Here is a 26844-nt window from a genome sequence, read left to right on the forward strand (position 1 = left end):
ACAAGCTATGACTGTGTTCACTTCTGCCTGGCAGGAGCACACTCACCAAGGACACACAAAGCCATCTGTGCCAACACTGATCACAATAGGAAAGCACCCCCCTGAGTTGTTCGATACGGATGCGTGTGAACGTGTGATCTGTGAGCTTCACGTTGCCATGCAACAAGCTGAATAATTTTGTGTCTCCTTGAAATCAATTTCCGCTGATCACACACGGAGGTGGAAACCACAGCTTTTGAATATTTACATCCAGCAAATAAAATTTACGTTCCCTGAAAGGCAAAGAGGCTGCCATTTCATGCTTCCTAACCTTCATTGTGTCTTTCTCTCTGGTACACACAGGCAGCCTCGTAGGCACAAATGCACATGCCCATTCTGAAGACGGAGCTTTCTGCTCTGTCAACTGTGTTTCGGGTAAAGCTCTGGTTTCTTTATTGCCTTTATCTATTACATCTGTAAAATTTATTTAAGCAATGACAGATCTCTCTTTGGGGCTCCGAGTCTGGGAGAAGAACCACTGGCGGGCTCTATCGGGATGAGATTTGTTGGATATGACTGTTGATTAAATTGCAAGCAGTCTGAGAAGCCAGCGGTCTGGATCTTCCGTGCCTGGGCGGGTGATGGTCTGTGTTTAGAGCCTCAACATCAGGTGAGTGACAGATGTACCTCACCAAGTGCTTTTGGAATATTTCAAAAAGAAAATGAATGCCTTTTGAAGTTCCAGGGGAAGCTTCCCGGCTTCTTTAACATGCAAGGTTGCTTATTTCACACAAGTTCTACTAAAAGGAAGAAGAACAATGAAAAGATTGGAAAAACCGGGTGATTTTGGCCTGTATTATAAGATTGATTGACAAGTGGGAAGCATTACCTGGGATGGAATCTTGCTCTGAGAAGAGACAGAGCAGCAGCAGTTGGGAATTTTGTGGGTGTGCAGCTTTTATGCCTTCGTTCATTTTGATATCTAGCCTCCCCTTTACCTGCATGGTGAGTGCTCACTCTTTGCCAACACCAGGAGGAGCTGGCTAGTGTCAGCACCCTGGGTCTCAGAGGGAAACTGCTTGGGTAGGGATACCCCAGAAATGGTGAGGGACTTGGGAAAAGGCTCACTGGAGTTCAGTGCTCCTGAAGTTGAATTCTAAAGATCAGGCAGGCAAAGTGAGCCATAGTTCTCCAAGCCCCAGATAGAAACGAAGGGTTAATGGGAAGAAGTGGGTCCCGGAAGAGATTAAAGGCCCATTGAAGTGCGAGGCAGTTGAAGATCATGGTGGGACCCAAATGGAAGTCTGGAAGTGGTCCATGGTGTGGATGAAGTAGTGGCAATAGGAGTTATGAGGAGGTAAAGGTAGGCACACTCTAATGACCAATGAGATATAAGAGCTTCAGCAGAAAGAGATGTCTGGGCTGTGAATTTTGATTCCTTTGAAAGACAGCCCACATTGTAAGGTATTAGAACTCTAGTCCACAGTGAGTTCTGATATTGTACACCTCGGGTTTTAAATTACCTCCCAGGTAGTTAAACATAGCCTTAGAAGGCATTTGAGATTCTCTGCTTTTTCCAGATCCCATTTTCCACAACAAGGAGCATTATGATGCCAGAAATGAATGTGGGAACCTCTGGAATTCCACAGTGAGCATCAGCCATGTGGCCCTGGCAAGGGACTTGGAGAGGGAAAGCCCTGCTCTGTGGCACTGCCATCTCCAGGGCTGTGCACATGTCACCCCTGTGGTCACTTCAAGCTTCTAAGGTGATGATGCCACCGAACCTAGAGTTGAGATCTGTGTGTCTGCAGCATGTGTTTCTGACAGACCTCCGGCCGTCACAGCCCACCCATAGGGGATCTCCACCCTTGCGCTTGCCGTTCCTGTGTGAAACTCTGCTCTTTAGAACACCGTGTTTCTATAACCTAATACCCGTGGGTGCAGGACAACAGAAGTCAGATGCATTCATGTCCCTGGCTTCCTAACCAGGGGACATCAATTAAGCATCCTTAGAGTTAATTTGTTCATTAGTAATATAATAATTAAGGAACCTGACACACCAGCCCTGCGAAAACAAATGAGATGATCTGTGTGAAAACAGTGATTCTCGTGTCGCATGCATGGCAAGTTCTCCATCGTTCTTCCTTGTGTTTGTTCCGCATCTTTCCTCGTGGCAACTGCAATGCAAGCGTTAGCCCCCTCATATGTAAGGTCAGGTCATTTTATTAATTTTAAGTTGGCTTTTTGATGCTTCAGTGGACACCCCCACTCTAGGTTCGACTCTATCAAGATTCAGCTTTTCTGTGGGTTTTCATTTTTAGTGATATGCTTAGGGCTTTGTACGGGTACAATAGAATGCCTGGGACTGGGCAATTCATAATGCACAGAAAATTATTTTTCCACAGTTCTGGATCCAAAGAAGTCTAAAATCACGAGTCCGGCCTTGGGGCTGGGGAAATGGATGGCTCAACTGGTAAAATGCTTGCCTCATGGGCGTGAGTTCCAGATCCTTAGATCCAACCAACTACACATAAAATATGTCACTAGCCTCTATTCTGATTTCCTTCTGTTGCTGTGATAAACACCATAACCGAATGCATCGTGAGCGGACGATTGTGAGGATTTATTGTGTTTGTTTCTACCTTACAGTCCATCATCAGTGGAGGTCAGGGCAGAGAGGGATACATACAGAAAACTAAAGGCAGCAACTGAAGCAGAGACAATGAAGGAGCACTCCTTACTGACTTGCTTCCAGCCCAGGCCCACCTGCCTAGGGATGTATCACCCACACAATGGGTGCCTACTATGTCAATTAGCACCCAAGAAAATGCCCCCACAGACATGCTTACAGGCCAATCTGATAGAGGTAATTCTTCAAGGGAGGTTTCTCCTTTTAGGTGTGTCAATTTGATAACCAAGAAAATGACTATCACATCATTTAACTAATACCACAACTGTTTGCATAACTTTTGGGTTATTGGCATTATCAGAGGACGGACCATGGTTTTATGCAATTACTGTGCCTCCGTATGTAAAGCTTTTCGTGTCTGCAGTAGAGGAGGGGTCTGTCTAAAAGCAGCCCCCCAGGTCCCAAGGGATGACTTGTCTACTCTGACTTGATTCAGGCAACTACTTGGTGTCTTTCTGGTTCTCTTACTAACCTACTTTTGGCCTACAAAAACAAAACAAACCAGAAAAGGACTTTTTGGAAAAGCTTCCTACATGAAAACAGGCTACACAGTCGTTTTCCTTTTGAGCTCTTCACGAAATATATTTTGGCCTCTGGGGAGCCATTGTACCGGTGAGTTTAATCTGTTATAACAGTGGGTATACACAAGGATTTATACAAGCACATCGAAGCTACAGGTGCAAGACGACCATTTAAAGAGCTAGGATTTGTTGTAAATTTGAGTTTTCTCCGATCTCATTTTCTCTGGTGTGCAAGTTGAGTGGTACTCCAGTGGCCTCACAGAAAAGCGGGACAAAGAACAGCGCCCATTCTTCTCCAGTCTTTTTACCGAAAGCTCAACTTAGGAATCCGCGTGTCCGTGAGTTATCAGCACGCACCCAGAACAGACGTTAGCATGGCAGGGGAACAGCAGCTTCCTGGGAAAATCTTTTCTTGCTTGAAAAAAATAGATGCGAATTCATGTGTACCAATCCATACCCTGGAATACACTACCAGAAACAGTAATCCTTTGGCTAAATGTCAACAGCTTTGTGGCCAAAACCAACCAACCAACCAAACAAAGCAAAACAACAGCAAACTTGATTTAGGCATTTAGTGTTAGCCACCCCCCATTCAAAATATTGATTTCCAAAATGCCAACATATGATTTCTTTCCTCAAATTCTGCCCTGTCATTTACCACTTTCAACAACAAAAGGTGCTTGGTAGGGCTGTAAAAGGCCTAGCAGGGCCCAAAATAGTGGTTAACAGGCCTGTTGGGCCAAGCAGGAGGAAGTAGGCCTGGCAGGGCCCTGTGGTGATTACCTTCCATCAGCCACTTGCTTTCCCATCCTCTCCCAGAACAGAAGAGATAATAGCTTGCTTGCCTTTTCTTTCAAAGAAAGCCAGGAAGCCTTTGGACCAATCATTCTGCTACAGCCTTAGAGAGCTTGGATTCGTCAAACAAAGCCGAGGAGCGAGGAGTGGCGTCTTATTCTCTTCCCCCCCAGGCCACAGCTCTCAGCTGCTAGCTGCTCATAAATACAGCTCCCAGTTCCTACTGAAAACATCTTTAGTTATTGTAAGCGAAAGACATCAGAAGGAAATAATGGGTCTGCACCTCATCCCTCCACCAGGCCCTTTTCCTGTCCTGTGTACTAACCCCACAGCTATTTATTATGAAAACAAAACAAAAAAAAACTTATCTATTGCTTCCTGTGCCAGCTTCCAGTGCTAGCTCTGCCTAGACAGACAGCCTCTGTTTGCAATCTGGGATAGGAATCAGATTTTTGTCTCCTCTCTGTCTCTTTCTTTGTGTATGTATGTATGTATGTATGTATGTATGTATGTATGTATGTATGTGAATGCCTCTGTGTGTATACATGCATGTGTCTGTGTGTCTATAGTATGTGGCTGTGGGCATTTTCACTCTTGACAGAAGGAGAAGACAAGCCGGGAAGACATTTGAAATGTTTAGTCAGGTCTTTCCGTATGAAGAGGTGTATAAAACACATCCCAGTGATGAGCACCAATTAACAGTGCATTACTTTCTAGAAAAGACTTCAAGTTGGCTGCCCTGCAGGTCAGAGTCAATAAAGACTGAGTTACTAACAATAGCCTTTCTCTCTTGCTGAAGCCTTGGACTTAACCCTAACGTCATCAGACCAGAGAAGAGAATAATGCAAGCCTAGGAGTCTTGGGGGTTGACTTAAGCCTAATGCTCAGAGGCTGTAAAACCTGTCAGAGAGCTTGATTGATTGGCTCACATGCCCTAGTCCTCCGTGCAAAGGACTAATGTTTCTGCCTCTTCCGAGAGGGCTTGATGTGCCACCTGGGGTCAGAACTTATCAGCCTGTGGGGCTAATGTTTCTGATGAGGCCAAAGTGCAGTCAATAATTTATAAAGAAATTTGTGCTCAGATTCGCAAGGAAAGCAGGTTTTGACTTGAATCCCTTCCTCTGTCTGAAGAAGTGTGAAAGAACTTCAAGTCCTCCTGCCAACAGAAAGCGTTGTTGGGTGTGTTTGGTAATACGTTAGACAAATGGAAATTAAAAAGGAGACCTTTAAAAGTCATTGTGGAGGATTTAGTTAGCAGTTGGCAATGAGTTGGGAGAGTTTCGGAATCCATCAGTGGAATGGGTAAAGGAAGAGTCAGCAATTTCAGATATTACAGACCAGACTTCCCTCTAAAATGTAATGACCATGGCAGTTAAAATTAGAGTGACTTTGAAACAGTTCTGGTGACCCTGGGTACAGGTTCTAAAGGCCCAAGGGAGTGGCAACACTGAGAAATGTCAGGCGATATTAAGACAGGGACAGAACCTTGGATCAGAGAGGAACGATTTTGTCTGGTTTGCAGAGAAGCCGAACCTAGAGTTAGCCTCAATGCTTGTGCATGGTTACGCATGCGCATGATGCATCACGATGTCCACACAAAAGCGTATTCATACAGCCCCCAGAAATTGACAGTAAGGCAATGACACGGAGCAGGGCTGGTCAATCAATAACCAGCTAAGTTCTGTTCTTCTCCGGCAAAATGACAGTTTGCTCCAGTAAGTGCCGACAAAGGCCCCTTTACCTTCGCCCCGCACTAGGAGAACACTGTTAGTCACACTTCATTAGGTTTGTTTACAGAACAGAGCTGGTCTCTAAGCAGCCTATTGAAATCCTTGTAACTCCATAGGGCCTAAAAAAAAAAAAAGCTTCCCTCCCTGAAAGATAAGAACTTTGGAATGTGAGGTGGGGGAGGGGGAGGGTGCTAAGGGACCTCGGACCGCTGACAAGCAAACTGGTTTGTTGGGACAGGCATTGGAAGGGATGAGCTGGCCTTTGAGGTGCTGCTGGCTCAGAACCAGGGACTGTGCCCTCAGAGCCAGGTCCTGTGGCCCCTTTGCTGTCCTCACTGAACTGGGAATTTGGCCTTTTTGTAACCTCGCTCCTGAGACCTTGAAAGGAGCTTCCTTTACCTAAAAAAGTATTCAGAGGAGTGGCTTCTGGGATTTCAAGTTGGAGAGTCAGAGGAGGAAGCGTTTACTTAAACAACTGTGTTTGTGAGGAGAGATAAGTTCCTATTGGTTGAGATTAGCAGTGTGTGTAGAGAAGCAATAAAAGGTTCTCAGGGTTGGAATTTGCAGCCCTTAAGATTCTGAAACGTAGATAAGTCACAGCTGTGGCCTGCTCTGTACAGAGGCCGAGCTCCAGAGTTGCTTCACCTGGAAGGAATGCAGGAAGGCTTGCCTTCTTAGCGGGGAACTCTTCCTGTTTTAACATGGTCTCCCATTCCTCAGCTGTGCACTGGGTTAAGGGAGAGTTTAAAAGATACAGGGGTCACACAACAGTATAGAGTATGGAACTGGGACTCAGGAAAGTGTAGGTGAGCTCCAGAGGGACCAGAGAAGGCAGGGGGAGGGGGCCGTCTGCACGGCTGCATTTGTTGGGGGGTCGGGCAAGATACTCTTGGTTAGTGTGCTGTCCTACTGCCTAGTCTGCAGAATTCCCTGCCCACCACCCTCGGAACACACACCTTCAGCTTCCCACACTACTTTGTGAATCTGAGCCATAGTGTGTGACCCCATTACCAGAGTGATCCGACCCACTCTCATGCTGCCTGTGGGATATGGCCTCCGCAGCTGGAAACAGGAATGGGCAAAACCCTCTACCAAGCTGCACCCTTCAAGGGGGTGCTGAGTCCAATATTCTGTTATCCGCCTCTTTGCTTTCGTTCTACATTGGCCAAGATGGTGGCATTTTCTGTTGTGTAACAGTTATCTCTTTGTATGCCCTATTCTCTCTCTCTCTCTCTCTCTCTCTCTCTCTCTCTCTCTCTCTCTCTCTCTCACACACACACACACACACACACACACACACACACATACCGCAGTTCAGAGCAGCAGTTCCCAGTCTGAGCTGCTGTTGTAAATTGCTATTTTAAATTTCGGCGAGTGGAATAATAGCTGAGTGATCATCTCCAGCAAATGTTGTTGGCCTTTGTAAAGCACAGCTCCTTCAGAGGCTTTCTGATTTACAGAGGACACAGCTGGTGGGCAGCAGGGCTGCGGGAATCTGTGCTCTCCTGGGCCTGCCGAGCTACAGATGAAAAGGGCCCAGAGCTGGCACAAAAGCAAATAAGCGCTCTGACTTTAAATAAAGCATCCTAATTTATAGGAAGCCCAGCTCTTCAGTCCCAGCGAGATATACGGATCAGTAGCAGCCTTTTGATGTGGAGCATAATTGTCAATTGGTTCCCACTGTTTCCTTATAACTCAGGACCGTGGCTGGTAAAAATTCTCTTTAAAACCCAGTCCCATAATGTAGAATTGTGATACACATATTTTGACAAGCAATTTAATAGTGTTTAAACCTGGAAGTCTGCAAATTACCAGGACCTAATCTGGTCCTGATTAAGGCGAGAGAATGGGTGTCTAGAGGACCACTTCCTTCTTCTCTTTTCCTTCCCCCCCCCCACCGCCCCTCTGCTACACTCACCCACCCCCAACCCATCTTCCCTAAGGTCATGAGGATGAAATTTTTCTTCTAACTTCTCGCTTCCTCTGTGTTGGTTCTTTAGAATCACTTTGTCTTTCCTTGCAGCCTCTCCCTCCCCAGTACCTGATTGCCCCCCCATGGGAAAGCTGTCTGTCACAGGACCCCATATTCACAATACTGTGCACGCTCCTGTTTTGAGCCGTGAGTACTCTCCTTTAATAGGGAATGACCTGGAGGGTGCCTTTTTTGCCTTGAGTAACTGTTTCCAGCGTCATTGGCTATTCTTCGCTTTGCCTGTTTCCCAGCAGAAGCCTTGACGTGGAGAGCGTGGGTAAGGAGGAGCTGTTAATGCAAAAGGGTCAAATGAATTGACAATAACTGTGGGAGTAGTGGTTGCCAGGCTGCATCTTTCCAGTTGCCCATCTTCAGTGGCTCTGACAGTAACGGAGGGGAGACCAGGGCCATGTGCTGTATACCCAGGGCCGCTTGTACATAGCCGTGTCCTGAAATAACCCTCTTTAACAAAGGGAGTGGCTCTTAGGAGGTAATAGTACAGTTTGCCTGATTCGACAAACATTTATAACATACCTTTCCCACGCTCTTGAATGCCTTTATTTAAAGGAAGAAAAATATCTCCTTAATGAACTAATCAAGGTCTGGGTGGGGGTGCGGGTGGGGGTTCTGCCTGCCCATGGGGGAAGGGCTAGAAGGCGATAAGCCGTTCTCCTTCCCTAATGAGGCTCCATGGAAGTCATCACTGAAACTCAGGTTTCACATAAACCAACGGGTGCCTGGAAGATTCAAGTGCAGATTCAGGCATCCCAAGTCAGAGTGCCACTGGGCTCCATTATGTGAAGCCTTCGGGACAGCACTTACTTACTGGAAAGCTCACTCAAAAGCCAGAAATGAAGCCTCTTTACACAATAGAGAGATACACTGTACGCATAGTGGGGCATTTGCTTGTTCTGTTCCTGCATTTAGATTACTCCAAATATTTATCTCAGAAGGCTCCCTCAACCCTCACGTCCCCCGTGTCTCTTTGTCCTTTCCTTGTCACTGTGTGTTGACTGAGCCATGGTGGGAAGTGGCCTGCAGGGTTTGGCATGGCGCCCAGTGAAGTGTCTCTGGCTTGCTGTCCTGTAGAAACTTCCTCAAGAGATGTCCTCTTCCCTGTTCTGGCACTATCATCTCAGACTTGCTTTCCAGCTTATCCCCAGGTTGGGACTCTGCACAGTGTGGCAGAAGCTGTTAGAGGAACTTGCTAACAATAAGGGTGACTGTGGCACTGTGCATGCTGCTGTGCAGAGAAAGAACATACTGTAAAGCCGTTCGTACTGCTTCAAGATGTCTGCCTGCTTACCATGAAAGCAGATGCTTATGTTACTGATCATGCTTTAAACATTTTTTTTCCCCAAAGATCTCCACGTGGCATTTTCTTTCATGATGGTTTTCATTACATTTGTGGCAAATTATCAAACCTATGGCATTTTGTAAGTAGGAAACTTGCTTGCACAACATAGGTCCTGACTGCTGAAAAGAAGCATCTCTCTCTGCAATCAACAGGGATTTATCTGCAACGACCAGTTATGAAATGATTTTGTTCTCAGAAACTCTCTCGTGTTGCAGGCTGGCCTTGAACACAGGAAGTATTTTGGGCTGCTCTCAAAGTCTTGATTCTCCACTAGTCTTTCCTGAGGACTGGGGTCGCAGCTGTGTGACACCACACCAAGCCTTGGCCTGCTGTCTCTTAGACGGCGGGATCTTAGGCTGTTGTGATATTCATTCATACTTCTGCATGGGTGATTTTCGGCCAGAGGACATTCTGTCCCCGTCTTCACAGGCAGCCAGTGCAGCAACTGCGTAGGGCGGCCTTTTAGTGTCTCTGGTGATGACCAGGGAAAGCCTCATCGCTGCTCCCTGTTCTCCACCAGTAGACTTCTTAACAGGCCGCTGTAATTCGTAGACACGAGAGAGGATGTCATTACTAGGGACGCCAGGAAAAGAAAACCAGCAAGAGCTTCCTTTAGCTGACCAGCCAGCTGGATATTGACCACCTGTCTTCCTGAGAAAGAAATAGATGGCAGTGAATAAGTGAGAGTCGAGTTTTCCAAGAAGCTCAATGATTTTCCCAAATCAATACAGCTCATCAGGCCTCAGAACAAAGGCTGCTGGGAGGTGACAGTGATGGAAGCGGCGCTGTGTTCTTTTGTGTATTAAACCGTAAGGCCCACGGGGAAGCAAGGTTTCTGTGTGTACGTGTGTGTGCATGTATGTGTGTGTGTGTGTGTGTGTGTTCTTAAAGACTTATTGGGTATATTAAACCATAAGGCCCACGGGAAAACAAGGTTCCTGTGTGTACATGTGAGTGTGTGTACATATGTGTGCATGTATGTGTGTGTTCTTAAAGACTTATTAGGTATATTAAACCATAAGGCACATGGGAAAACAAGGTCTCTGTCTCTGTGTGTATGTTCTTAAAGACTTATTAGGTATACTAAACAACAAGGCACACGGGGAAACAAGGTTTCTCTGTGTACGTGTGAGTGTGTGCGTGTGTGCGTGTACATGTATGTATGTGTGTGTGTTCTTGAAGACTTATTAGCTATATTTGTAGTAGAGAAGTCCTTCCAGATTAACACAAAAAGAACTACACAGATTGTATATAAATGTTCGAATATTTTGAAAAGCAGGGGACGACTTTGTTTTTCCATTTTGTTTTTTTCAAAAAGTAAAACAGAGGTAGAATAGACTAAGATCTAGTCTTTGCTTTTCAGTATTAATTGGGTCTTCTTCTTCTTCTTCTTCTTCTTCTTCTTCTTCTTCTTCTTCTCCTCCTCCTCCTCCTCCTCCTCCTCTTCCTCCTCCTCCCCCTCCTCCTTCTCCTCCCCCTTCTCCTCCTCCTCCTCTTCCTCTTTCTCCTCCTTCTCCTCCTTCTCTTTCTTCTCTTCCTCCTCCCCTTCTTCTTCTAAATGGTGGTGTTTCAAAGAACTCAAACAAATATATAGGTATCCACCTTATCCCCTTGCAAACAGCCCTAACTACTCTGCCACAAACAAACCCTGCTTCTAATGCCCTGGAATTAGCACCAAAATGGAATGCTGGACTGTCATATAGAAGTTATAATTAACAAAGGTACAGTGATGCCAGCATATTCCAGCCGCCAGCAGAGATCCATGGAGACCAGCAAATGCTAGCCCTTCTGTCCTTGAATCGTTAAGCTCTCTCTGCTTTCACAAGGTAGTGCATTAGCGCCAGAACAGTGTGTCTCTGGGGTTTACGACTGGGGTGGCGGCATACTAGGGCATAAAGTATTTCATTATACTTCCTTTTGTCAGCCCTGCCCTATCTCGCAGGCTCCATTGCCATACATTATTTGTTCAGATAAAGCCCAATGTTCAGGGTGACTAATCGCAGAACTGTGTTCCAGATGGTTTGATTACAGGATGTGGTTAAAGTGGCTCTTCAAACATGCAGCCCAGCAGTAGGGCTCCCTTAAAAAAAAAAAAAAAAAAAAAAAAAAAAAAAAAAAAAACCTGTTTCATGGTCATGTGACAACATTGACTTTTCTTGTGCTGGTGCACCATACGTCCTTGGTGTAGGCAACAGAAAAGCCATTTTACTCTTTTGGCTGGCAGGTATTTTATGGATAAACTTAAAAACTCCTCAAATAATTATAAACTTTGTGTTCTGAAAGGGAATCTGGTTGAAGGGAAAGCGGTCTGGAGCCAGACCCATGAATGAGGACCACAGCAGCTTCGGCTTTGACAACAGCACCAGGATGGCGTCCCACAGAACAGATCCAGGGAATGTTTGGACTGCTGCTGAGCCCCACCCTATGCAGGAGTCACACTGGGACCCAGAATCTGAAACAGTGGCCTTTCTATTATCCTTGGTGTTTCTCTAGAAAAGTAAAATAAAAGAAAGGGTAGCCCGGAGGGGTGGGGCTTGGATTACAGCAGAACCGGGTTACAATTTGGTGTTAGTAGAATGAGGTTTGTGTTTTCTGCCCGAGTGCACACCAAATCCATCAGATGTATCTTGGTGATGCTCCCACTCCCAAGGATGAGGCTCTTTTAAGACTTGGACAGTCTTTAAACTGTAATATAAGCAGAGTGATGCAGAACCACTGGGCCATCAGCATTTGCCCAGTTCTTGAGGCAGTGGCTTCACAGATACAAGAAATAGTAACTTAGAAGCCAGAATCTCTCCACAGAGAAGGTCTGCCACCCGTAAGATTACTCTTACGGAAAAAATACGGTAGCAGTGAGACCTCGAGAAAAGGCGCCGGTGCTGCTGAGAGTTCTGGAGGTTCCAAAGTGTTGAGTGATCTTGTGCTTGAGGGTCAGTGCTTCTCGGAGATGGGTGTGCAGACACCATACCAAATACAAGAGTGCCAGAAGAGACCCGCTCAAGGTGCCCAGGAATGGAGGGAAATGTTAGAGGAACGTCCTACCAGGATATGACACGTCTTATGTTCAAACATGGTATGAGTTTCTTGCGAAAGCATTCCTAGTGAGCAGAAACTCAAGTTACTGGCAACTCAAGTTCCCACAGGAGGGAGACCTTGCCACCTTGAGCCTGTAGCCTTTAAGGTCACTTCGGTCTTTTCTATTCCAGCCAACAGAAAGGAAAACAGACTAGAAGAATGTGCCCTAGTGGTTCATACAGTCTGTGCCCTTACATGGTCTCTTTCAGTAGAATGTAATCATGGCGACAGAAAGGGAGGAATCCAGCTTTAATTTAAGAAAAGAGGGAATATCATGGGTGCCAGTGAGCACCATCATGGGGGAACTGCTTTGAGTCCAGACAGTGACTCAAGAGAGAACAGACGTGGAGGGTAGAGGGATATGTATCTATAGAGGAACGGGTGCTGTCTCAGGAGTTTGTCCTGATTTATTCAGAATTTCAGCTCTCCTGGGGGATTTCTACATCAGCACTCAGGCCTTCTTTGGGGGACTTAAAAGTGGGGTGGGACCAGCAAGATGGCAGAGTGGGAAAAGGAGCCTGCAGCCAAGCCTGACTGCTTGCGCTTCATCTCTCAGCCCCATGTGGTAGAAGGAGAGAACTGATTCTCAAAAGTTCTTCCCTGAAGCCAAGTGGTGGTGGCACACACCTTTCATCTCAGCACTCAGCAGAGGCAGGCGGATCTCAGTGAGTTCGAGGCCGGCCTGGTCTACAAGAGCTAGTTTCAAGACAGGCACCAAAGTTACACAGAGAAACCTTGTCTCGAAAAACAAACGAAGTTTTTCCCTGACTCCCAAATGTGTGCCATGGTATGTTAGCACATGGATATGCACACATGAACACACGAGCATGCATGCACGCACTCAAACAAGGAAAATGTAATAAGTGTTTGTTTTCAAGTGTGACATGAAGAACAGTTGAAGAAACTTGTTTGGAGCTAAAGTGGCAAAGGAGGGTGTAAGCTGGAGAAGAAACAATGACAATTTGGTATTGTTCTGCCAGAAAACAAGGCCTTTGGGTGTATGTAGGATGAGTGGAATGATCCTTTGGGCTTTCCAAAGGCAGAAACATGAACCAGGAACTCATAGATGAGTTTTTGGTGTAAAACTAGGAATAAATTTTAAACAAGATGGTCAAATAGCACGCGCACACACACACACACACACACAAGTGTTGAGGTGTTGATCTAGTACTTGGCATCTTTGTCTCATCTCTTAGCTATTACATCTTTGAGACCCTTGCTCATCCTGGTCCTCTTAGTTAACACAGAGCTCTTGAGACTTCTCTTTGTATCATCATTTCTAAGTTTCTACATTGCTAACCGAGATTCCTGGCATGAATGTGTCTGATTGCCTCTGTATGAGGCTCCGATCACTGGCGGAGGTTAGGTTTAGGATTACTGGTGTGAGAGCTTGCTGGTCTAAGACGCTCTTCTGAGCAGGGCATGAGGGCAGGGCAGGAACCAAGAGCATCACACCCAGGTTCTCATCTAATGTGAGATTGTTGTAGTCTAATAAAAGAACACACTCTTTTAAGTACAGGTAATATGTAAAGCCATGCTTCGACTTCTAGAATGTGACGCATGTCTATCCCGGCTGTAAGACTGTAGACCCTGTAAGTACAAAAGCTGAACAGATTTTCCAACAAAGTGTGATTCAGTAGCAACAGATAAGTACTTAATAAAGACCCAATGAACACAACCAATGCTTGATGGATCTGAGTAGGAAATAGAGCATAAATCTTTATGAAGCCTCAGAGTTTGAATGTGTGTGTGTGTGTGTGTGTGTGTGTGTGTGTGTGTGTGTGTATTCCAGTATGTGGGATGAAGTGTCAACAATATGAAGAAGAAAGTCATACTATTGAGCTTCCCATTCTATCCTTGTACATTTTTTCCTCCTATTTGCTTAGGATTAACAGTAATATGCCTCAGGAATTTTTTAAATAGCCTTCAAATAGGTGGAAAGGGAAGGGAAAAAAAATCCAGTGAGATCCTTATTCTTATAAACATAAAAAGGGCTTGAAGAGAGAGAGACCTGGCTCCTAACTCCACAGGCAAGGGATTCAGGAGAATAAGTGCTTGAAAAGACAAACCTTCAGGGAACTAAGGATGTATATTGTCTAATTTATTTAGAGAGAAATATACCTTTAAGCCTGGGGTTATGAAGTTCAAGCCTGTACTTTCTGGGCACTAACTTTCATCTGATTTACATCAGTCACTGTGTGCCTTTTGTAACTTATGCTTCATATGGCCTTGTGTTACAAAACATTTAAAATTTATAATTTCATCAAAATCATAAAATTATAGATTTGATTTATTGATTGAGACAGGGTCTCACTGTATAGCCCTTAGCTGGCCTGGAACTCGCTCTGTTGACCAGTCTGGCCTCCAGCTCACAGAGAATAAAGGCCAGTGCCACCACTCCCAGCAATTTCCATGTTTCAAAGCTAAACCGTCTACTTGGCCCTTCACAATGGCCGCGGACCACCTTCAAAAAACAGTGAATTGCAGTTGATAGAGGAAGAGTCCCGAACCCCTCCCCCCAGCCTGGACCCTCAGCTGAGTGTCTGCACCCCCTCCAAGCTGATTCAACTGCTATGGTTCCTTGGAGAGGCTTGCACAAGATGGCCCACCACAGGCCCACGAATCTAATTAGCACTGCTTGAAGGGGCTGTTAAAAAATGAATTAAAACAAAAAACCTCCCTGGGAGAGGAGCATTTCTTTTGAGTATTTTAAAATCAGAGAGCTTCTCGAAAAATTAGGGTGACTTATTTAGGTTCCCTGAAGTTGAAAGTGGGCTTTTCTTTACAGAATTTTACTCCTTCCAGTACAGACAGCAACATGACCCACGAGGCTCCTCAGCAGTAGCAGATGGGAACTGTTTTTTCGCGTGGAAGTTGCAACTGCTCTTCTGTCTCTCTGACCCGTTCAACCTGTGGCCTGGGATAGCCACTGATTGGTGGCTTGTGTTGGGTCTTTTTCTTCTTTTTGGCCCAGTTACCCTCGCCTGGCTGAAGGCCGCAGATTTGGCTGTCAGGGCACCATGCAGGCTGGCCTGTTGGCTGCGACCAGCCCTGTGGTGGGGATCGCGAGGGGTGGGGCTGCTTCCAACTTCCAGAGCCTTGGCGGGGCCTCTGGCGATGGATGCTTCAGCTTTCCCGGGGCAGGGAGCATCCTTCCTCCTGCCCGGCCTTTCTCCTTGCCTTGTCATCCTGTGCTCGGGCCAGCTGCATCGGGCCAGCCAATCAGACGTGAGCGTTCGCAGCAGGCACTGGCCAATGGGCAACCCGCGTTTGCTGGAAACGCGAAACCCTTAGGGGAGAAGCAGTAACAAAAGCCTTTCACTGCAGACAAATGTTAAGTGTCTGTGCAGACTTTTCCTGTTTTTAATTTTATTACTGCAAGAATGGAAGGTTTGTTGTTTCTTTCATGTTTCCTTTCAAGCAATTTTAATTATACATTTGTGCTACATCAGGGACTCTGGAACGCAGTGATTTCAGCCTATTGCCTCTGAAGCTAAAATGCAGTAACCTTCTGGCGATACAGATACATTCCCGCACTGTAAATATAGCTGACACGCTGAAGAATTTTAAGCAGCTGCAGAGGTCTCTGACACCACACGCGGTGCCCCAGAGAGCAGATGATGAGAAAGCCAGCTCAGTTTGCCCCTCTCCTCCGCGCCCCACCCCTCTTTCCTGAAGGGATGTGCTCATAAAGAACCCTTTCCGATTCTTCCATCTTGTGCAATTTTTGACCGAATGCCTAATTGCTATTGATTCTCATCACAATGGGATTTTTCATACTCAACGGTTAAAAACGCCCCCACCCTCCCTCCGTGGGGGAATGAAAAGGAATCAGGCGTGATTTGAGGCGATGCTCGCCATTCGTTTTAGCTTTCCTTCCCCGGCTAGACTACTGCCGCCGGAATTTCTAGTGAGTAAAGTCAGCTGCCACGTAACTAGCAGCAGCCCCGACCATATGGAAAACAATTTTAAGATCTCTTTTTGAGACTTTTGAGAGAAAAATCTCCCTTCCCCAGTACTCGAGACCCAACCATTCAGATATTTTACCTTCTATTTAAGGGTTCTCCAGGAAAAAAAAAAAAAGATGGTAGATAGTATAGGTGAGTAAGCCATCTAGTAAAGACTTGGAGAAAGGGTCTCTGGAGGTGGAAGGGGTAGGCACTGAAAGAAACAACGCCTCCCTTAAATGCCTCATTTATTCACTATTAACCTTACTCTTGTATATGTCTCAGAATCCAGCTTCTTTACAAATACGCTTTATAGGACTGTGTGTGTGTGTGTGTGTTGTTTTTTTTCCCTTAAAGTGGCACTTGTCCTCCGCAGGAACAAGCAGGGTGTTACGTGCTGTCCCTCAGTGCTGTCTGGCACAGTGCGCGCACTCAGGTTTAGTGACCCACAGACGCCGTGCCAAGGTGCAGTCTGCAGTGGTGCGGAGGGAAAGCAGGGGGGCTGGAGGGAAACACGTGTGTCGGTTTCGAGCGTTCTCTTCTAATCCTCTGTGGCAAATGCTTACCAAAGTTGACTGCCGATAACCCCAAGAGCGAATGTGTTGTGCACACTTATTTTCTTACGAGAGCTATTTTAAGAGCCTCGGAGCCCTTTGGGCTGCTCGCTGCTTCACAGCGTCAACGAGGGGAGGGTCAAGAAGAAGTCACAGCTGCCCCAAGGCCCTGCCTTTTCCACCGTGCCTGTTTTTACATATCTGCAAGTGGGATTTTTCTTTTCTTAATAAAAAAAAAAAATAGTTGTCATTGTTTTATAGTGTTAAATTGGAAACCAGATTCCTCTCAGTCACCCTTTGGCTTAAGCACTGGTAACTCCGGCTTGGTTTACGTTGGCTGCCTGCCAAACGAAAGCAATTATGTGTAATAATAGAAAAATTAAGAGGTGAATGTCACTGCTTTACAGCAGGACATGGCAAAAACCATTTCCTTCTGTCAGCAATATCTTGATCACACCCTCACACACTCGCACCCCTTTGCACCACATTCGTGAGCGCATGTACGCACGCACGAACACACACACACACACACACACACACACAATTTCCTGTGGGTTTTTACTTGAGGTCACTGAAACCAGAAAGGGGAAGGATGCAAACCGCAGCTTCTGAAAGCCATGTGAGAATAGAACTTTGCTGGTAAAAATAATAACAATAAATGAAGTGGAAATAAAGTAATAGGTGTTAAATGTGCTCCCCTTTAACCACCCCCTCTCCCCTACAGGTGTCCTAGTGGTCAATGTCACGTGGAGGAACAAAACGTACGTGGGGACCCTACTAGACTGCACCAAGCACGACTGGGCCCCTCCTAGGTGGGTGCCTTTTCTTGCTTGCTCCTTCCTCTGCTTCCCCCTTCCCGTTTCTGAAAAGAAGCTATAGAAAGAAATGAATAATATATAAAACTCTTCCTGTAATTGAAACCAGGCAAAGGAGAACTGAGCCCTTTAGGCCTGAGCTGTAAAGTGCAGATGCTAGCTTTCTTTTCCATCGGGTTTCTTGTCAGTCTCCCCTCCCCTTCTCTCCTTTGTTTTCTTCTCTTTTTTTCAAGATGGGAATTGGAACTGATTGAAAGCCAGCTCTTTGAGCTGCTCTCCTTTGATTCTCCGTGGGTGGATATAATGCATTTGGTAACCTGGTCCTGAGCCGATGTACCTGTGCAAAAATAGAATGTCCTTCCCTTGGCTGCACCCCCGCCCTCGAAATGGCAAGATGGCGGATGCCCTGTGCTAGCTTGTGTCCCTGTGATCTCACCTGGCTCTTTTGGAGATGCTCATTATGACACCCATTACTTGCTTCCCTAGGTTTTGTGAATCACCGACGAGTGACCTGGAGATGCGAGGGGGCCGGGGCAGAGGGAAGAGAGCAAGGTCTGCCGCGGCTGCCCCCGGCTCTGAGGTCAGCTTCACGGAGTCCAGAGGGCTGCAGAGCAAGAACAGAGGGGGGGCCAATGGGAAAGGGAGGCGTGGCAGCCTCAACGCCAGTGGACGAAGGACACCCCCAAACTGTGCAGCAGAGGACATCAAAGCCAGCCCTTCCTCCACCAACAAAAGGAAGAACAAGCCCCCGATGGAGCTGGATCTGAACTCCAGCTCCGAGGACAGTAAACCCGGGAAACGGGTTCGCACCAATTCCAGAAGCACCCCTACCACCCCTCAAGGGAAACCAGAGACGACATTTTTGGACCAAGGCTGCTCCTCTCCAGTGTTAATCGATTGCCCCCACCCAAACTGCAACAAAAAGTACAAGCACATAAATGGCCTTAGGTACCACCAGGCACATGCGCACTTGGACCCAGAGAACAAGGTGGAGTTGGAGCCTGATAGTGAGGACAAGCTCTCGGACTGTGAGGAAGCCTTGAGTAACGTGGCCCTCGAATGCAGTGAGCCAAGCACAGGTGTGTCAACATATGACCAGGTGAAGGCACCTGCATCACCCGGGCCTGGGAACCCCCCTGGGACCCCCAAGGGAAAGAGAGAGCTCATGAGCAATGGCCCCGGTTCTGTCATAGGTTCGAAAACCGGGAAGAATTCTGGCAAAAAGAAGGGCCTTAACAGTGAACTGAACAGCCTTCCAGTCATCTCCAACATGGCAGCCACCTTAGACGGCTGTGCAGCAGCCGACAGCAGCTTGGCTGCCGAAATGCCCAAACTGGAAGCTGAAGGACTGATTGACAAAAAAACTTTGGGGGACAAAGAAAAGGGCAAAAAAGCAAACAATTGCAAAGTGGACAAAAACCTCTCTAAACTGAAAAGTGCCCGGCCCATCGCCCCTGCCCCAGCCCCGACGCCCCCGCAGCTGATCGCTATCCCCACTGCCGCCTTCACATCCACCACCACGGGGACCATACCTGGACTGCCCTCCCTCACGACCACCGTGGTCCAGGCTACACCAAAGAGCCCTCCACTGAAGCCTATTCAACCAAAGCCCACCATTATGGGGGAGCCCATCACCGTGAACCCAGCTCTGGTGTCACTCAAAGACAAAAAGAAAAAGGAGAAGCGGAAGCTAAAGGACAAAGAAGGAAAAGAGACAGGGGGTCCCAAAATGGATGCGAAGCTGGGGAAACTGGAGGATGCCAAGGTGGCTGGCAAGGATTTGACGGGGCATTTTTTAAAGGACCATCTCAGTAAGAGTGAAGGGCTAGCAAATGGATTGTCCGAGTCTCAGGAGAGCCGCATGGCCAGCATCAAAGCTGAGGCCGATAAGGTTTACACGTTCACGGACAATGCTCCCAGCCCTTCCATCGGGAGCGCCTCCCGAATGGAATGCAGCACCCTGGTGAACGGGCAGGCACCCATGGTCCCCCTGCACGTGTTGACACAGAACGGGGCTGAGAGTTCAGCGGCCAAGACCAGCAGCCCAGCCTATTCGGATATATCGGATGCTGCTGATGATGGTGGTTCTGACAGCAGGTCAGAGGGTATGAGGTCAAAGGCCAGTTCCCCATCAGATATCATTTCTAATAAAGACGGTGTCGTCAAAGGGCATCCTTCAACTTCAGCGCAATCATCTCAGCTGAAAGAGTCCCACTCTCCCTATTACCACGGCTACGAGTCTTATTATTCGCCAAGTTACATGCACCCTGGACAAGTTGGTGCCCCCACAGCTGGGAATGGTGGGAACACACAGGGCATGAAGATTAAGAAGGAGTCGGAGGAAGATGCCGAGAAGAAAGACAAGGCAGAGCAGTTAGATTCTAAGAAAGTGGACCATAATTCTACATCCCTACAGCCTCAGCACCAGTCAGTCATCACACAAAGACACCCTGCCCTGGCTCAGTCACTTTATTACGGCCAGTATGCCTATGGGCTCTATATGGACCAGAAATCGCTGATGGCCACCAGCCCTGCCTACAGACAGCAGTATGAGAAATACTATGAGGACCAGAGGCTGGCTGAGCAGAAAATGGCCCAGAGTGGGAGAGGAGACTGTGAAAGAAAGGCTGAGCTCCCCTTGAAAGAACTGGGCAAGGAAGACAGTAAACAGAAAAACATGCCATCGGCCACAATCTCAAAAGCTCCCTCTACTCCGGAGCCTAACAAAAACCATTCTAAACTAGGGCCATCAGTGCCTAATAAAACTGAGGAGACAGGTAAATCACAGCTTCTCTCCAGTCACCAGCAGCAGCTTCAGGCCGACAGCTTCAAAGCTAAGCAGATGGAAAACCACCAGCTTATTAAGGAGGCTGTAGAAATGAAGTCTGTCATGGACTCTATGAAGCAGACAGGTGTAGACCCAACCTCGAGATTTAAACAAGTAAGATTGTGGAGTGTGGCCCCAACAGACAGGGAGCAGTCTGAGTTGTGCACATACGTTGGGCTTGATCTTGCGAGGCATTTTTCGTTTGGGAGGAAGCGATCGTCAGAGTTTGTTCCTCCTCTCTTGAAAAAATACCCCTGGGAGTTCCTGTACAACTCTAAAATGTGCAGGACCCACTGCTTACCTGTCTTAGTGTGGAAAGGAACTCTGGGCATGCGCCCCATGTGGGTTCCCTAAGTCTGTAACTCTTCATGAGCTTAAGGTGAAGGCATTTCACTAAAGGGCCTCTGCCATCTCTCGAACTCTGAGATTTTATATCCCTCCACTAAAGCATTCGTTCTTTTTATTTACCCGATTTCTGTCAGTGCCTTCTAAGATTTCTAAACCCAGGGCACTGAGCTCCTCCTTCACCATTTAATGAACTTTGGGCAGCAAATGTCTCTGGCAAAGGGTCTCAGATGCCAGCATTTCTGCTTTATGTTCTGTTTAGAACCCAAAGTAGAACACTATTGTGCTGTGGGTTTGCAAGGGGGTCAGGAGCTGCAGGTGATGGGTCTCAGCCATTCCTCCAGCCACCCTGAGAACACGTGAAGTGCAGTCACCATGGAACCATATCTATGCAGCTCAGTCTCCCCGACTCACTGCTGCCCTGTGATCATTAATTCTGGTATTCCCCCGGACCAGCTCCCCAGCTTAACACCCTGTGCTTGCCCCCTAGTGAGTCAGAACAAGCGTACTAACTGCTATGTACGTTTCTGGCCAACGCTGGGACGGAGGACCAACTTGAAATTCTCATTCAAGCCTTGAACCTCAAGGGGGTTTAACGCCATGAATGTGCAGAGTCAGCAAGGCTGTATGGCTCTTCAGTCCCACGCCCTTCAGAGCTCAAAATCAGGCTCTCGTTTCCCAGGGTTGCAGTAGAACAAGACAATCTGGGAGGGCTTATCGTTGGGTTTGTCTTCTACTAAATAAGTCATAATATGTGCCATTAACTTGACATTTTTGGTTTTAAAATGTTAGCGTATTAATGAGAAGCAAGGCAGCATAACACGCCTCAGCTGGAGTCAGTGAAGGAACTGTGTTAGGATACCAAGAGTTTTTTTTTTGTTTTTTGTTTTTTTTTTTTTTTGCTTTGCCTTCTAATTGGTGTTAACAGCTGTAGCAATTACTTAAATTTCGTACTGTTAGCTTGAGGTAGAGTTTTCGAAATCCCCTTTACCTGCGTGAGATAGGAAAAGGAAAGCAAAGATTGAATTAAATGTGTCTGAGGATATTATTTAAGGTTCCAGCTTTTTAGCCCAGCTGCCATGTGCCGTGTGATGTTTGGTTTGGCCTGTGATAAAGAACTGATGATGAAGCCTACCTCGGGCACTTTTACTTTATCAGAACAGGAGGAACAGCACATATTAATCCAGTGTGAAATAATAGCAAGTCGCGCTGTCGTGTCAATGAATGGGTTTGCTTTGTCATCAATGACATTTTAAGACAGGTCTTTCTTTTGAAATCAGGATCCAGATTCAAGGACATGGCATCATTATGTGTACCAGCCCAAGTATCTAGATCAACAAAAGCCAGAAGAACTTGACAGAGAAAAGAAACTGAAAGAGGACAGTCCAAGGAAGACGCCTAACAAAGAGAGTGGTGTCCCAGGCCTTCCTGTGTCTTTAACGAACATCAAAGAGGAGCCCAAGGAGGCCAAGCGCCCCGATTCTCAGTCAGTGGAGGAAAGCAAGCTGAAGGCTGATGACCGAAAGACTCCGGTGAACTGGAAGGACTCTCGGGGGACAAGAGTGGCTGTGTCCTCACCCATGAGTCAGCACCAGTCGTACATACAGTACTTGCATGCTTATCCTTACCCACAGATGTATGACCCCAGCCACCCTGCATACCGGGCTGTTTCTCCTGTCTTAATGCACAGTTACCCTGGTACGTGTTGTGGGTTCTAACAACATTGGAGGGAAGAGGCTGTGTTCGAATGATAGCTATTAACAACTGAAGATAAATTAGAGGCTTCGGGAATGACATTTGTTTTGCTTGTTTTTAATGCTACTTAAAGTCCCCAAGATGAAACTGATTTAATGTGAGATTTTTATATTATGTAATGAAATGTCAGGAGTCCTCGGGCTCTAGCTTCCCTAGTTCCTGATGGCTTACTGGAGACGTTTAGACTGACAGATACTTTATTGCCTGTGGAAATATTCTAAGCACTTACTGTCATAATCATTATAGTTACTGTTTCCTTCACTTAAGCGGACACATAAATGGGTGAAGTAGCTGTAAGCTCAATTCTGTTTATATCCTCCGTTCATCAGGATGAATTAACCAGAGAAGAAAATCGGGGAACCTAGACACAGATAAACAAGGATGTAGCCCGTTCTTAATGTAACCCTTTATTTTAAGATGTCTGACTCGGACCCAAAACTCACGTAATCCAACTGATATTTGTTTTTAAGATGTAGCCTGTAACATGATGTGTCATTTGCTGTTTATCTACAGGGGCCTATCTCTCTCCAGGATTTCATTATCCTGTTTATGGGAAGATGTCTGGGAGAGAGGAGGCAGAGAAAGTCAATACCAGCCCCAGCATCAACACAAAAACAGCCGGTGAAGCCAAAGCCCTGGACCTGCTCCAACATCACGCCAACCAATACCGCAGCAAGTCCCCTGCTGTAAGCCTCCTTTTGTTGGTAGTTAAAAGGCCATGTTTGGGGGGGGGGACGGGGGGACAAGCAACAGAACAGTCTTGAAAGAGAAATGGTTTAGGAGCCCAGCTGGGATTTCAGGATGCTGTTCTATTCCGATACATAAAGAATGGAATGTTGAAATATAAGATGTGGTCACACAGGAGGGGAAAATGTCATGCAGCCTTTGTGGGAGCGGGGAGCTTTTCTGTGGCAAAAGTATGGTGTTCTCTGCTTACCCAGGAGGAGGTGTGTAAGGGGGAAAACTTAAGTTTATAGTGACTAATTGTGTAAAATGTTTGTGGTTAAAACATTAGGAAAGGAAATGCCGGAGGACTGTTTTCTAGTGTCCTTGTGACGAAGTGGCTCAAAGGCCACCAACTGTTGGCCTATTAGACAAATTGAGCTTTTACAAAAATGTTCCCTTAAGGGTGGGGGTTGTAGCTCAGTGGGAGAGCACTTACCTATCATGTGCCCAGGTGACATTTCTAGCCTGAAAAACAAAGAGCAAAGATACAAATTAAAAACAAACAAATGTTTTCCTCAGAAGCAACTTTCAAAAATAGAAATTTTCTTGTTCAAATTAAAAGACTTGCTTCCTGTTAAGACAGTAGCAAATGCAGCCCACAGTTACGTGACAGTGGTTGATGGGAAAAGAAATCCAATCTAGATAGTCTGCCTAGCTCTTCATGTGTCTAAGTATGTACATAGATAAAGGTGACCAGACAGACATCACCCCGTCCCCTGTGCTGATCAGTCAACCTGAGGTTTCAGATCTTTCTATTGACCCGGATATTCCCATGGTCCATATTCGTAGTCAGAACTCTGCCCATGGGGAGCAGTGCTGAGGGTCCATGACACACAGAGGCAGCTGATTTTATCCAGACATTCATTTGAGTTGGGGGACTCACATGCAAGCCTGAGTCCCTTGGCTGGGGAATAAGACTGCTTCTGCTGCCCGCCTGGTGGCCTTGATGCGTTGTCCTGTCCCTGTCATTCGACAGAAGCAATCCAAAAAAGTGTCTTTGTGAAAGAGACAGCAAAATGACAACTGCTGGTCCTAAATGCTGTGTCTAAAGAGACCAATTAAAATTAAAGTCGTGTTTACAATTTGAAAACAACCACTACAGAGAAGCTAAAATAGGCGATCCATGAATGGTCCTTGTTTTGTGATTTCTCCATTCAGTACATGCACAGGCTTTGTTCCAGTCAGAAAGCCTAGAGCAGGGAAGGGGAGTGAGGGTCTAAAGGGAGAAGTGTGTGTGAGACCCAATCCTTAACCTTCTCCAATGAGGAAGAGCTGCCATTTTTGGTGACTTCTCAGAAATGGAGAATCTGGAATGTGGGCAGGACTGTGGTTTCCTGTCGAGTCCGCCCACCCTGAAAGTGCAGGGGAGTGGTTCCTGAACCTCTTGGGCTACGCCATTCCCCTTTATAAAACATAGTATTTGACTATAAGCCTACATTCATCCTTGTATTTTCAGTTATTTCCTGATTAGTTCCAAGTGTCTACTACAAGGAAAGCGCTATGTAAGAGTTCTTACACTGCCCTGTTGAGGAAATAATGACAACGAAGCAAGTCTTAATATTTTTAGTATGCCAACTTCCTTCACAACACTCATGCAGGCTAGCGGCATTACAGATGTGTAGCTCATGAATCCAGTCAGGAAGAAGAAGTATAAAGGGATTAAAATAGGTGTGCAGTGTAAACAACTTCTGTATATTGTTGTGTGAATTAGACTTTGGGTGTGTATTTCTGTAGGAACACAATGGATGCTTTTGTTTGTTTTGAGACAGGATTTCTCTGTGTAGCCCTGGCTGTCCTGGAACCCACTTTGTAGATCAGGCTGCCCTCAAACTCAAAGTGATCCTCCTGCCTCTGCCTTCAGAGTTGTGGGAACCACCATGCCCAACTATATTTTTTTTAAAAAAATAATATCTTCTTTTTGAAAAAATTACTGAAAATTTCCCTCCACAAAGCATAAATAAAAGGATAATTAGAAAACCTTTAAGAGTAGCTTCAAAAACTCCTTTAAAAAATCATATATAAAAATTGTTTCTGAAAGACACCAAGTGTCTAAACAGCAATTTTGAGTAGTGGCTCTTGAGATCATTTTTAGGAAATGTTTGCAGAAAACATTGGTGCTATTTCGCTTGCTCTGGTAGGTTCTCTGTTGTGAGCCTAGTTCTATTAAGACAAATTCATGTCTTTTGAAGCTGTCTTCCATTGGTATAGGGTTTTGAGTCTGTATCTACTCAATAACCTGAATGAAGTATCATGACTGTAGGGGGAAAGGCGCTTTGGTACTGCTAATGTTTGTATGTCGGTGAATTAAAGGAAGCCCTGTTTCTCTTTTCAGCCTGTGGAGAAAGCTTCCACCGAGCGGGAACGGGAGGCAGAGCGGGACCGGGATCGCCACTCCCCCTTTGGCCAGCGGCACCTGCACACCCACCACCACACCCATGTTGGCATGGGCTACCCTCTCATCCCTGGTCAATATGACCCTTTTCAAGGTCAGCAGCTCATCACATTGGTGCTCTTCTGTTTGGGCAAACAGTTGCTGTGACTTCCTGTCACTAACTTAAAATGAAAATACTGAACTTTTGACAAACACTAGCTGCAGGGATGATTCCTAACACTTATTTCTTGGTATTCCTGAGAGACACACCTAAAGTCGTTTGTATTCTATTGAGGCTTGAAGTGGCTACCACTTAATAAGTGTTACCGAGAGATGTTATCTTGCCAATTTAGGGTGGCAGCCAGCCAGTATCTGGGGTCCCAAATAAAAAAAAAACAAAAAATAATTTCTTTGGGGGAAATTGTAGAGAGAAGAGAGTCATGGTAGGTGACTTTGGTGAAGTCATTTATTCTGATTTCTCCTGTTCTTTTTCCCGTGCAAGTAATCAGCATGGCCAACACTAATACTTCTTACCCGGTTGAAGGCATCCCTTGACTGATGGGACACTTAACTAAACATTTACGACACGTGAAGCGACCACATCTTACCTGTCCCATCTCTGTCGCCTCACCAGGCATCGGTAGCTGTCTTTATTTTTGTCACAATACTGGAAGTAGTAGCTGGAGAGCCTATTGCTGATTGTGCTTGACCATTTCTTAGAGTGGGGGAGGGGCTTCCTACTTCTTCACAGGGCATAGCAGGGAAGCAAGGCTTCTCTGGAACCTGTTCCCATAAGAACATTTAAGCCCATCAGATCAGTATGTGGGACCCTAGGACCTCATTTTAATTACTTCTGCATAAGCTCTTGAGTCCAAATGCAATGAAAAATGGGAATCTGGGCCTCAACATGGGATCTTTGCAGGGTAGGGGGCAATTCAGTGATAGCACAGGGCAAATACTTAGCAAGACGATGTTGGAAAAACGCGTCCAAATGCAGGGAGTGTAAAGGAATTGGACTTCTGTGTTCACTTGTTACTTTCTGTTGAAAGAACGCACATAGATCACATAGATCGATGATATGGTAGACGGACAGACAGATAGATAGATCTCCCAAATCACCAAGTGCGAGGAGAACGTGGAAGGAAAATGAAATCACAAATGTAGATAGGTGTATGTGAGCAGAATAAATATCTCGTCGTTTCTGTATGTTGTCATAACGTCTCAGATTATCTCTGGATAAAGAAAACATCTAGATAAAAACCATGGAAGCAGAGAAAAAAATCTTCCTGTTTGTTTACTGTGCTTTCCTCAGAATGTTTTTTTTTTTTTTCTTGTATAGCATTTCCCTCTTTCTTGTATAGCATTAGTTCAGGAAGGTCTGAGGCT

The 26844-nt window shown here is 46.1% G+C and overlaps 1 protein-coding gene across 7 annotated transcripts in view; it reads left to right on the forward strand.

Moving 5' to 3' along the window:
• Znf608 (zinc finger protein 608) overlaps positions 1–26844 on the forward strand; it is a 109879-nt gene that overhangs the window by 80632 nt on the left and 2403 nt on the right. For all 7 annotated transcript variants that reach the window (XM_048419299.3, XM_048419296.3, XM_087896053.1 and 4 more), the window contains 5 exons: positions 17344–17431; positions 17921–20375; positions 21887–22304; positions 22875–23047; positions 25420–25573. In XM_048419299.3, coding sequence (XP_048275256.3) covers positions 17344–17431; positions 17921–20375; positions 21887–22304; positions 22875–23047; positions 25420–25573 — 3288 coding nt within the window. The remainder of the gene's footprint in view (positions 1–17343; positions 17432–17920; positions 20376–21886; positions 22305–22874; positions 23048–25419; positions 25574–26844) is intronic.

Source organism: Myodes glareolus, chromosome 13, assembly GCF_982192425.1.
Source record: "Myodes glareolus chromosome 13, mMyoGla1.1, whole genome shotgun sequence".
NCBI classification, from domain to species: domain Eukaryota; kingdom Metazoa; phylum Chordata; class Mammalia; order Rodentia; family Cricetidae; genus Myodes; species Myodes glareolus.